The sequence below is a fragment of the Molossus molossus genome, unplaced genomic scaffold, assembly GCF_014108415.1.
Source record: "Molossus molossus isolate mMolMol1 unplaced genomic scaffold, mMolMol1.p scaffold_m16_p_16, whole genome shotgun sequence".
Lineage (NCBI taxonomy): Eukaryota > Metazoa > Chordata > Mammalia > Chiroptera > Molossidae > Molossus > Molossus molossus.
The window spans coordinates 62,574,184-62,586,432 of NW_023425351.1; the positions used below are offsets into that span (position 1 = coordinate 62,574,184).

General features: G+C 45.8%; 1 protein-coding gene across 3 annotated transcripts in view; it reads right to left on the minus strand.

The window, feature by feature from the left end:
• Positions 1-596: 596 nt before the first annotated feature.
• Positions 597-12,249, minus strand: part of DERL1 (derlin 1) — a 29,591-nt gene continuing 17,938 nt past the window's right edge. The window contains exons 3-8 of one of the 3 annotated variants that reach the window (XM_036263996.1): positions 11,441-11,505; positions 10,113-10,139; positions 9,206-9,301; positions 7,515-7,567; positions 5,817-5,927; positions 597-1,327 (exon numbers count right to left, since the gene is read on the minus strand). In XM_036263996.1, the coding sequence (XP_036119889.1) occupies positions 1,270-1,327; positions 5,817-5,927; positions 7,515-7,567; positions 9,206-9,301; positions 10,113-10,139; positions 11,441-11,505 (410 nt within the window). In that variant the 3' untranslated portion in view covers positions 597-1,269. Of the gene's footprint in view, positions 1,328-2,414; positions 2,795-3,206; positions 3,393-5,816; positions 5,928-7,514; positions 7,568-9,205; positions 9,302-10,112; positions 10,140-11,440; positions 11,506-12,249 lie in introns of those variants that run through there. The other 2 variants (XM_036263994.1, XM_036263995.1) reach the window with 2 other exon arrangements.

Sequence of the window (12,249 nt, forward strand, 5' to 3'; positions counted from 1 at the left end):
ATAATGTATCTTCCCACAGAAACACACACATAGTGCTAGGTTCTCCAGCTGGTCCACCAGCACCCAATTATTTATAATGTGCTGCACCAACAATACCTATAAATAGCATCATTTTAACCAGTCTTGCTTGTTTCTATAGGAAATTTATATCAAGTGGTGATGTCCAGTGGAAACCTCTGTTCATAATCCCTCCCCTTCCTCATTATATCTCAGCAATTCTCTCATGGAGGTCTCTTCAATCCAGCTCCCAGCCCCCATCCCACTGCCGTGGTTCAGTCCAACCTTATACCTGTACCTAACCTTACACCACCTGCACCACAGCAACCCACTCAAAACTCCGCTATCTGGTCTGCAGTCCCGCCTCACGGCAGCACCTCCCCCAGTGTTCTGAAGCATCCAAAAATCCAGAAGTTCTGCATCCAGGAATGAATCCTACAGATATACTCCATCACGTGAACAGAAGTCAAGCTATGTCGCTATAACAGCAACAAATACTGGACATTCCTAAATGTCCAAGAGACCACTGGTTACAGAAGTTATGTAGTATCTCAAAGAGGGAGCAGAGGAGACATACAGAAACTTAGGACAGACAACCGTCAAGTTGTACATTTTAATTTACAATTTTTACCAATAAAAATGATTAGTTACAAAAAGGGAATTTCTCTACACAAAAATAAGGATTTTTTTTTTTTCATTCATAAAGAGAATCCACTGTCGTGTCTTGCCTTGCCAAATCAAATCCCAAACAGCTTGCTTAGCTAAAATTATTCCCAAGAGACAGGTAATCCAGACAAAATTAATAAAATTATCAGCTCCTAAACATGTTTAAGCGGAAGAACGTAATGAACGTTTTGCCTTGACCTGAAGAATTCTGTAACAGCCTTTAGAAAAACCTCCACTCTCAGGCAGTCGAGTTGCTAAGAGGGCGGATGAGAGACCCCAGCTCACTTACCATGAGACTCTTTTCCCGGAGTTTCACGCCTGCACACGGGGCACATGCAACATGGCGGGAACATGGCTTCCAGATTTTACAAGAGCGTTTTATTATGGCCACAGGTCAGCAGCAGAACACATGGCAGTTCAGGTTCAGATGCCCACACCTCCTATTCCACCGTATAAATTAAATGTGGAGAAGTACACACACCCAAACTTGATGAAAGAGGAGGAGCTGTTTGCAGATCCCCACTTCCTAAGACAACGCACATCACGTTTAGAGCAGGGCAAAGAGCAGTCACCCTGTCAGCACACATTTCCGGGATGGAAACCTCATCAACGTGTTCCAAGCCTTTTTAGTTGACTAAAGTATGGCAGCCACTCAACACGACTCCTACAATTTGGAATAAAAACATCAAATAAGAAACTGTGTGGGACACCATAGCCTTCAAAAAACTTTATTCGGGACAAGCCTAGGTCTGATGGAAAAGCCCACCTAGGAGAAGGAGCTGTGGTATTTACGTTGGTCTGATGTACATTCATGACTCAAAAACGCTCAAGACCCTCACTCACAATGATTCTAAAGCCATTACAACCCAAAATTATGTGATTCACTTAGATTTGGTTGGATTAGCTTAAAATATGATCAGACGGAGGATCTGATCTCCTCACAATAAACTGAAGTATGTGGCCTTTAAAGGGGGAGGGAGGTCAAAAAATGACAATTTAAATAGGGTATAAGGTTCTCCCGCCACTCTGCTCAATAAACATATATCCAGAATGAAAATGAAATGGAATCAATGAATCAATGCCCAGAGGCTTCTCAAAGACAGCATCTCCCTCGGGCCAATATGATTTGGAACTTTCTAGCACAGTACAACCCAGCTACTCTGGGTACACGCAAGCAGTGTCTCACACACAATATGGAAAGGGGTCATCCCACCACAGTCTACACCCAGCCCTGTGGAAGATGCAACTCCACTACAATTGTGATCATCTAGGGAAATGCCCAGCACCACCCTCGGGCCTGATTAACACCCGCTGCGGCCTCAGTGACCCTCTGGTGCTTGGTAAATAGGAACATCTGAGGAGGTGGCTGCAGCTGAGACCAGGTCACAGCGACTCCAAAGGCTGAGGAAAAGCTCTGTCCACTGTTCCAGTCTTCTCCCCTATGGTACAGTTCCGCCACCACAGAAGAAAGGTCTGAGCAAGGTTTTTGGGACTGAGCCTTGGCAAAAGTCAATAAATAAGAGAGCTTGTCAAAGGCAGAGCCATTTTACGGGCAACCTCCTCTAGCTGCAAATCTGGAGGCTGGAAAAAGTTAAGAGGGAGGCATGTGTGCAAGAAAGAGGTCAGCGTCCCTTCGACAATCATTTGGTGGCCCGACCCCATACGCCCAGGTTGGTGACAGCAGACCAGGACCCAGCAAAACCCATTATTCAGACGGAAAAGGAAGAGGAGACACCAGAAAATAGAGTTGCTTCTGAAATTTGCAGTTGACATTTGTTCTTCATAGCAGTAAGGACTTGTATAAGAATCACGAAACTTGAGGAACACATATTTTTCTCCAGGATTTAAAAAACGTTGTCTTGTACGGAAAGACTACATTCAGTGTGGGTCAGGTCCACCAGCGCTGGCTGGAACTCGGTAGTTAAGCACGCCCAGCACTGGGAGGAAAACATCTGAGCAGAGTGGCTGACGGGCAGGCTGGAGGCCACTCCTTCACTGGTCCCCAAGTCGAAAGCCCTGTCCCCAGTTGTGCCTGCCGCCTCCACCATTCTGATCAGCAGCTCGCCTCATGCTGGCAGGGGGCACGCCAAATCCTGACACCCCTCCTCTCCTGCTGGGCAGCCAGCGGTACCTAGAGCGGGGGGACAAGGGCGAGAAGACAACATCACTTGCGCACAGTTGTCAGACCACCTAGCGCAGCCCGTCCTGGGGCCCCTCAGTCTGTCACTCGGAATCGGATTAGTCTGGGGCCAGTGGAAGGCTGGAACAAGGTCCTATTCAGCTGCCCTTTCAGCACTCAGCTCACCGCCCTGCCCACAGAAGGCACTCACTTTCCCGTTTCTTAAACTGACTAAGTTTTCAGCTAAGTTCGCACTCTAAAAATTTTTTTTCTGATTATAAAAGTAATTCATGCAGAACAGTACAGAAACAAAAATATTACTCCCATAAGCCTGACCACCAGAAAAAACCACCTATATACAGTATTTTTATACATCTACATATGGATCAAAGGATACAAAATAAATTCACTTTCAAAGGACAAACGTGCAGCCCCCATGGCGTCTCCCCATGCAAGCCGCTGGTCCGCAGCGCCCAGCAGGGGGTCTGGAGAAGGCAGCCTTGGCCCTGGAGTTCAGGTGTGTTTCAAGTTTATCCATCATCTGCCCTCCCACTGCTTCATCTGAGATGGTGGCAAAGCTGAAGCCCAAAGACACTCGCTGGATCCCCGCCTTACAGTGTCATAAATTAAGAGTGACAGAACAGCTATGAGGACTTAAATCCAAGTCTAGCTTCCGTTTTACCTACAATTTCCCTTCCATAACTATTAGGAAACCGAGACTGTGTCTAAACTGATTCCACTTATCAGATCCTGAAGTTTAAAATTTTGCTTGAAGGCAGAGACCGGGATCTGATAGCCATTTAAACCAGGAGGGGTGACTTGCCCGCAGAGCACAGCCTGGCCAGAAAGCGTCTCCCCTACTTACACCAGGGACTGCGTGTCACTGAGTTCATCTCACCTGCACAACTCTAGGAGGTGGGCACTACTGTGAGCCCATTTCATACATGGGAAAACTGAGGCAAGATTGAGCAAAGCTCTTCTAAACTGATGGGCAGAATCCAAATGTGGGCAGCCCGGCTCTGGAGCCTGTACCTAACACCACCGACTGCACTCCAGGCCTCATGCTGCAATGGGTGACAGCGAGGTTCGGGTGACAGCAGCTGCTGACTCAGCCGTCCTTTGGTCACATCACCTCTGTGGTTTCATGCTCCCTCCCAGAAAGACAATGAGCCCCTTTTAGACAGTGAAATAGCTGTACAGCAGAGAAGAGGGTCTGTGTACTCTTCTAGACGGAATGCAGAATGGTGATGCATCTCAGAATTCTATAGCGTATCTTCCCCTGTCAACGAACACAGCTCTAGCTTTAAATCAAAATGCATTTCCAAGCACTGTTTCTCAACATCGGTGTCGCCCTGGTATAATCATATTCCTGCAAAGTATATAATAAAATAGAACACTCAAAACAGGCAATGCTAGGGCCTTCTTGCTTTGGTTCTTGCTGTAAGACAATATGGAAGCCATCTCCATTGCTTAAACAGATACTGAAATTAAATGCAAGTAATTAGTATAAAAAGATACCCAATTAGACATAATCAACAAAAATTTATGGTAATTTCAAAGCAGTTACTGTTTTTTCAAGGAGCTACATTTTGTCATCTGATCTTTATGTAAAAGGAACAGAAGGCCTCCCCCAGCAGAGACAGCTCGAATGGAGGCAGGCCCCAGCGTGCTGCTGCCGCTAGAATCTCGTGCACTTTGTTGCCCACAGCTGAGAAGATCTTCAAGCCGTTAAGTCAGAATATGGCCATTTAAAGTATAACAACTGTTGGCTCCCCCCCAAAGCACCGAGTTTTCTTTAATTGCCGCATCTGCCATCTGACTTGATAGACCTAGATCAAAAATCCAAGCCTGCTGTTACTGTGTGCCCTTTGATAATTAGAAAGCAAACTGGTCATTTGTTTTTTTTTCAGCCTAGAGGCAACTCAAGACTTAGAAGAGAAATAAGTTTCTTCGTATGCTCTTAAGGGAAAACCACAAACCAACCGTACAACAATAGTGTACTTCTCTGTCTGTGAATTAAATTTCACAATGAAATTCTTTCAAAAACCTATCCCTAACCTAAAAAAGGGGGTGGGGGGAACCTACTCAAGTTTGACTGCCCTCATGGCCCCTCGGAAGAATGACAAACTACAAAATATTAAAATCAGCAAGATGTGAAAGGGGCTGGGTGTGTGAATGAAGCTGTTACTGCACACCCCCAGCTGGAGACCGGGCGTGACTGTCAGGCAGGCTGGGACACCCAGATGGTGATGTCACAGGACCCTTCTTCAACAAGATCCTACTTACTACTTACACGCTTGCGGGTGTCAGCACCTCCCCTGGCTCATCGGCACCTCTCCTGCCCTCAGCCCCGATTTCAGGAACAGCCGAGAGCCCGCTGAGTACCCACTCCCGTGCTGCCAGCAGTCCCTGAGCCGGGGCTCCCCCCAACTCACTGACTCGCACCTGAAGCCTGGAGCCTTCATTAAGTACATTTCTCAGTGTCAAAACTGGCGAATGAGGGGAACGGGATTCCAATCCAAGTCTGTCTCAAAACCAAAGCTGTGCCCGAGGCCTCCTCGCCTGAGGAAACCCTAAAGCAGAGGACTGTATGAACCTCAAGTCTTTCATTTCACCTCTGAAAAGTCCCATAAATAGCCTCACCTATACTATTTAATAGGAAAGTGTGTTACATTGCTGACCAGTCAGCTAACGTACCCCCTTCCTCACCCAAACTCCTGGGGAACTGTGGGCACCGCAGCCCGCCGCTGCTGCGCACACAGGAGCTGCCCACTAGTGCCCGCCTTCGCAGCTCCTGTGATGCCCGAATCTAGTCGCAGTGGCCCCTGGCCAGGCTCCCTGAGGAAGACTGGGCTGTGGCTTCCGTTCCTGGCTTCCTGTGGCTCTGTGACAAGGGCAACTCATTTGCTGGCTCACAGTTTTCCATCAGACAGAGAGGTGAATCCTACCCCTCGTGGAGCTTTTATCAGAACACACATGAACACAGGCAGTAAAATGATCGCTAAACAAGAGAAGGAAAAAAAGAAACACTTACAAAAACTGAGGTGTGGATAGAAAATTTCTTCCTCCCAAGTCCATTGGGTATCTGAACATCAGGAAGAAATAAAGATGTCCAACCAGATTTCCAATTAGCTCATTGATGACCCTGTGAACAGAGAGCCAGATCAGTTTAAAGACATTCCAGCACGGAGGTGCAGTAAGTTTTGACCCATAGCACAGGGAGAAGACCCTTCATGGCAACCCATCACTGGTCCCTGGGGGTCTGTGACAGCTTGACAATGAGCCCTTTTGTAGTCTGAGTGGCAAATGGATTCTGAGGGAGAAGGGAAACCAGTCCTGCTGGATCGATGGGGTCTGTGCTCCTCAAGGCCAGCTGCCCCTCTGACATCTCTTTCAAGCCCCAGCTCATCCTCAAAATATTGTTTTTGCCACTTCCTGCCTTAAGAGTTGGGGAAGTTGCAAACTTTTGAATGCTTGCAGGCAAAAATACTGTGTTTGCAAATCGGGGGCCAACAATGAAGGCCCGCAAGAAAGAACGGGGGCAAGGAGAGCAGAGGCCGGGAATGCCTGCTGCCCGGTCCTGGCGCCAGTGAGCACGCTCCTTCGCCTCCTGCATCCTGTGTAAGATACCATGGCGATCGCTTCGGAAAGGCGACCTTCACCTTGCAATCCTAAAATAAGCACTGACCTTCTTCAGCTTTCCCATGGCTTACATGGAGGCCACTGCAAGGTTTTATAGATCCACTCTTACTATTAAATTTCCTCCTCTGTCTTCACTGCAACATGATTCCTGACAGAGACAAACCAGCACATGCAACTGCACCCAGCGCTGCCCTTCTGGGGGCACAGGGCAGCCCTCCCACACTCAGAACTGGCCAAGCTCTGAATACAGTCTACTTGCTTGGTTCACTCATTTCTCCCTGTCAGTGTGCAGGAGAAGCGAGGACCACACACCGCAAACACGGACTGTGTCCGTCTTAGTGAGCCGGACTAAGAACTAGCACTGTTAGAATCTACTGAAACATTCCCAGTATGCTGTAGTGCAGGACATGGGAGCTCTCAGGATAGCTGCCTGTTGCTGTCCTCCTCCTAGAGGTCTGACTGGATGCAGTCAAGGTTTTCCTAAGTCTTCGTTCTCACTCCAGACTAGAAATTTAACCCTGTTTGGTCAAAACTTCTGAACTATCCAACCATTTACAAAGCTACTTCTCATCTGAGAAGATGCATTTCTGTGACTGGTGAGTTTTAAGCATTAAGATTGAAAAACATAGTTACTGTATGCACAGGTCTTAGGTGAGTCAGTTCAGATAAATCAGGTCTATGTTCGCTCAATCTGGAGAGTGAATCCAGAAATGAGTAATTACTCAAAAACACATGTGGAAGCATACTGTCATAAAGAGCTAACCACAAAACACAATCATTCAATGCTAAAATGCACTTCAAGCTTTGCAATTAAATCAGTTACATCAAAATGAAATTATTTTGTAGTTATAAGGTTCCAAAGCATCAATGTTGAGATTCTTTAAGTTTCATAAAAAGTTTCATAAAAAGAAAAGGAAGATAAAAAAGAAAGGAAGTCATCCAAGGATTAGTTTCCAATTAAATAAACCTAATAGGGGACACTATTTGGCTTTGCGCCTGAATCGGTGCTTTGCAAATAGCTTTTCTTATGAATTCAAATAAATGCTTGTTGCCTCTCCAGAAATAAATAAATAAATCTAATATCACTTACGAGCCTCCAATGATGTAGTTGAACCCAAGGATAACCCAAGGCAAGTAACAGGCCTAGAAAAGAACAGAGACACGCAGGAGTGGCCACACCAAAAGAGGATACAGAGTGGGCAATGAACTGACAAGCGCCTTAGGAATCCTTTGCAAAGTCACGCCCCAAATTTCTCAGCGCAGACTAGCATCATTCCTATTATACTTGAAACTTCCTATCTAAATACTTATTCATACATTAGTAACTGGAGAGAGAGCTCTTTGCTGATAGTTACTTTTTTTTTTATCCTCACCCAAGGACATTTTTCCATTTTTTGTTCAGACAGAGTGGGAAGGAGAGAGAGGGAGAGAGAGGGAGAGAGAGAGAGAGAGAGAGAGAGAGAGAGAGAGAAACATCAACATGAAAGGGACACATTGAGTGGCTGCTTCCCGCATGACCCAACCAGGGCCAGGGACAAACTACAACCGAGGTACAGTGCCTTAGTGGGAACCAAACCCAGGTCTCTCTGGACCGCAGGCCAATGCTCTAACCGCTGAGCCAAACCGGCCAGGGCTTTGTTGATAGTTTCAAGTGCAATACATGTCCTGCTGAATCAATATTAACAAACAGCTCCAGGAAGTGGATGAGCGTCCTCTGGTCATCCACTTAAAAACGTGGTTTATAATAGAATCACATTAAGACTCCAACCAGCATATTGTTACCAGTCACTTTAAAATGCCCCATCTTTTCTGGTTCTCCTTTTACATATTTCAAAAAATTACTTGAATTTTTATTTCTTTACACACTGACATCTTGAACTGATACTCTCCGGAATAAGACAGTTCTCCAGATGAACTGAACACCCTACCAAGAGTTAAGGGAGTTGCGAGAAACTTTACAAACCAGTAAAGAAAGGGTTATACCTGCCCTGGCCGGTTTGGCTCAGCGGTTAGAACGTCGGCCTGCGGTCCAGAGAGTCCTGGGTTCGGTTCCCGCTAAGGGTACATACCTCGGTTGCAGTTTGTCCCTGGCCCTGGTTGGTCGTGCGGGTGGCAGCCACTCAATGTTTCTCTCCCCCCCGCCCCCCACTCTATCTGAAGATAAATGCAAAAGTGTCCTCGGGTGAGGATTAAAAAAAAGAAAGAAAGAAAAAAGAAAGGGTTATACCTAAATAACTCGAAGGCAGACGTGGTAAGCACTGTAAGAGGAACACGGAATACTGCAGAAGCCCAAAGGCACAATTAATGCCAGACAGGTGACTTGTGCAGTAAGTATGTTCAGTTAACAGACAGGATTTGCAGGAGGAAGATAACAGAAAAAAGTTACAGCTGGAAAATTGTGAGAAGAGGCACAAAAGAAGTGTTTGGAGGCAAAAAAAATCCCACAATTTTTTGCCAAGGTGTAAGATATGTAACAGGCAGTGATGAGAACAGAGTTTAAAAGAGAGGGCTTCAGATGAGGACCCTTCCTTCCCTCCCTACCACACACAGGAGATCACTCAGGGACGCAGGGCTGAGGGGCCTGAGGTAAGGGAGTGAGAAGTGACAGCAAAGGACTCTGGGTCAGCTGAGGAAATACAGGGACTGAGAAGGTGAGAAGGAGCTTGCCTATGGTATACTGCTCTGCACTGACCTCTTCTGGACGAGTCAGAAAGCACACCTCTGGGCTGAGGAGGGATTTCTGCAAATGAAAAGGAAAATTTCCCAACGAGGTTTAAGTACCTTAAATCGAGTTCCGAACCAAAATGACACAATCATGTCTCTGTTCAGCTGGGCCCAGACATAGAGCACCGACATGATCAGAGGGATCATCAGCAACTGCAAAGAAATCAACATGTAAGGACCGAGCTCCAGAAGCTCTGCACAGGTTTAGTATGAATCTACCTTTTTTTTTAAACCTCTCCCCTCCAAACAAATCCTCACATGGCCATTCAAAAAGCAAAAGGAAATTCAACCTATCAGGATTATAAGTTGATCCTTTTAATGAATCATACAAAGTGTGCTACAAAATCCTATCATAAAATACAACACTTATATTATTTTAGATAGACTCAGAAATATCAGGGCCAAGCTCTGTTACTTGAAAAAAGTAGGCATAACGTTTTACTTACTGTATATTCTCAATTTTTAAAAAATGTATATCCACGTACATGTATAGAAAATACTGGACGCCCTGGCCGGTTTGGCTCAGCAGTTGGAGCATCAGCCCACAGACCAATGAGTCACGGGTTTGATTCCAGTCAAGGGCACGTACGGGAGGCAACCAGTCGATGTGTGTGTCTCTCACATCGATGTTTCTCTCTCTCCCCCTCTCTCTCCCTCTCTTCCACTCTATCTGATGATAAATAGGAAAATATCCTCAGGTGAGAATTAAAAAAAAAAAAAAGAAAGAAAAAGAATGAAAAGAAAATACTGGATAGCCATCATCCTCAATGTTCAATGTTTAAAAAAGCCAGAAATGAGTAAAAGTGAAGTTTAGTAAGATCTTCAAAATAAAAACAGCTATAATTCTATCATTTCAAAATACCACATAATTAACCACATAGTTAATGCAATTTCAACTTCTGTCAAAGGCCTTGAATTTTATTTTTGAAACATACAAAAGGGCAGATGGATAGTTACCACTCACCTGCATGTCCATTGCTAAGCCAGTAATCTTGGTTTGTAAAGTTAAAGATCAGACAGAAACAAAGCATTCTGCACCCAGCCAAAGTTCATTTCCTTCCAGTCTCTGAAGGAACACACTTTTCTATAGTTCAGGTGGCTTAAAACAGTCTGAGCACAAAGGTGTCTAATAATCTTCACTCTGAATATTCTATGAGACTACACGACGACAAGGAAAGGTGGAAAGTATCTGCTTCAGAATACGACTCAGTTTGGTCACCTGTGTCCTCTTTCGCTTGCCTCACCTCTGCACTGGAGCATCTCTCCTTTAATTAGAAGATGGAGACACCTGTGCCCTCTGGAACAAATAATGCTTCTACACGTCAGGCCTCCACAGTGTGGCTGAAGTCCAAAATATTTTTTTTTCTTCTTTTCAAGGAGGGAAGGGCATCCAAAGTGTCACATTTTCTGGCTCTTAGCCATGTGTCAATGGAAGCTAAACCCCAAAGCAAGGACTTGAGCCACCAAGTCCCTTTGCCATCTGTGAAGGTCCGCAGCTGGAGGGCTGCTGACAGCTGTGGATGAAACACAGCAGAGACATGCTGTGTCCTTTCCCAGAGCCGGGACTTAGAGGGACTGCCTTCCTACCCAGGACCTCAAGACAAGGACAGCAATGAAGTCAGAAAAGGGTGCTGGTTGTAAATTAATTTTCTGGCCCTCGCCAGTGTGGTTCAACGGCTAGAGTGTCAGCCTGCAGACCAAAGGGTTGCAGGCTTGCTCCCCAGTCAGGGGCACATATCTGGTTTTTAGGTTAGATCCCCGGCCCTGGTCGGGGTCATGTGGGAGGAAACCAATCGATGTGTGTCTCTTACACTGATGTTTCTCTGTATGTGTGCATCTCTCTCTCTCTCTTACATTGATGTTTCTCTCTCCCTCCCTTCCATTCTATCTAAAAATCAATGGAAAAATATCCTCGGGTGAGGATTAACCAAAAAAAAAAAAAATTAATTTTCTGATCCGGACCAGATTTCAAAAGCTGTCTCAGGGCCTGGAACCTCTTTGTGCTGCATTCAACAAGCTGTCACACATGAGAACACAGAGAACTGGGAACAAGAAGCGGCAACAGCAATAAAGCCCCACTGAATGTGGGAAAATCCGAGAGGCCATGGCAAGAAAACACGTCACTCGGGGACCATGTGCCTTACTACAGCGTTTAAGAACTTACTTATTCTTAATTATAAACTGTAGTAAACAGAGATGCAAATACTGTCATGTGAACACTGTCTATTTTCCCAAACCTGGAAGAGAAACCAAACTGGTGTCTTTCTGGCCCAGAGTGGCCGCCAAGGATACGACGATGCACGCCCAGTTGAAGAGGAGCATGAACAAGTAGTCCGCCGGCCTCCCGTCAAAAGCTCCTGGGAACAGGAAAAAGCCAAATGTCACGGTTCAGAATTTCAGAACAAAAGTAATCACTTCTACATAGAGAACTACTTCAAAAATTATAAAGGAAGCCAAAATGAGAATATTTTAAAATCACTCCTCTCCAATAAGAGTAAATGTTTTAAAATATCTAAATCTGTATCTCAATAAAGCCCGGAACTGTGGTCACCTAGGAAGGCTAACCTGGGTTTTCCAACTGAATTCCCGTGCGCACCTCGCTCTTCAGAGCAGGGGCTAAGACACCCAGTTACTGAGCGCCATCACGGCCCGTCGGCCCTTCCTTGACAGCGCATCACAACTCAATCACACGTGTGGTCACTTGGTTAATCTCCTCCTTGCATTAGACTGTGAGCTCCGTCAGGGGAGGAACCGCACGTCTTGCCTACCACTGAGTCCCCCACAGCAGAACTATGCTGGGAGGTACTCCCTGTTATTATTAGACACACACATACACAAAACCACTTAGTCCAACACTGGGCTTCCTGAGAAGATTCGGTCTCCATTGTCCAGGAGCTTACACTGCAGGAAGAGACAATTGTGGGGGTAGGGGGTGGGGGACAGCCAAACCTTTTCATAGCCTCTGACTCTTAACCTCCACACTACATCTGTGAAATAGAATGGAAAGACCTAGATCCCCTTTCAACACATGGGGAAAAAAAGTTACGTGAGCAAAGTCACATGGCTTGTTAGAAGCAGGGTGGAGTCTAATGCCTGGTTCA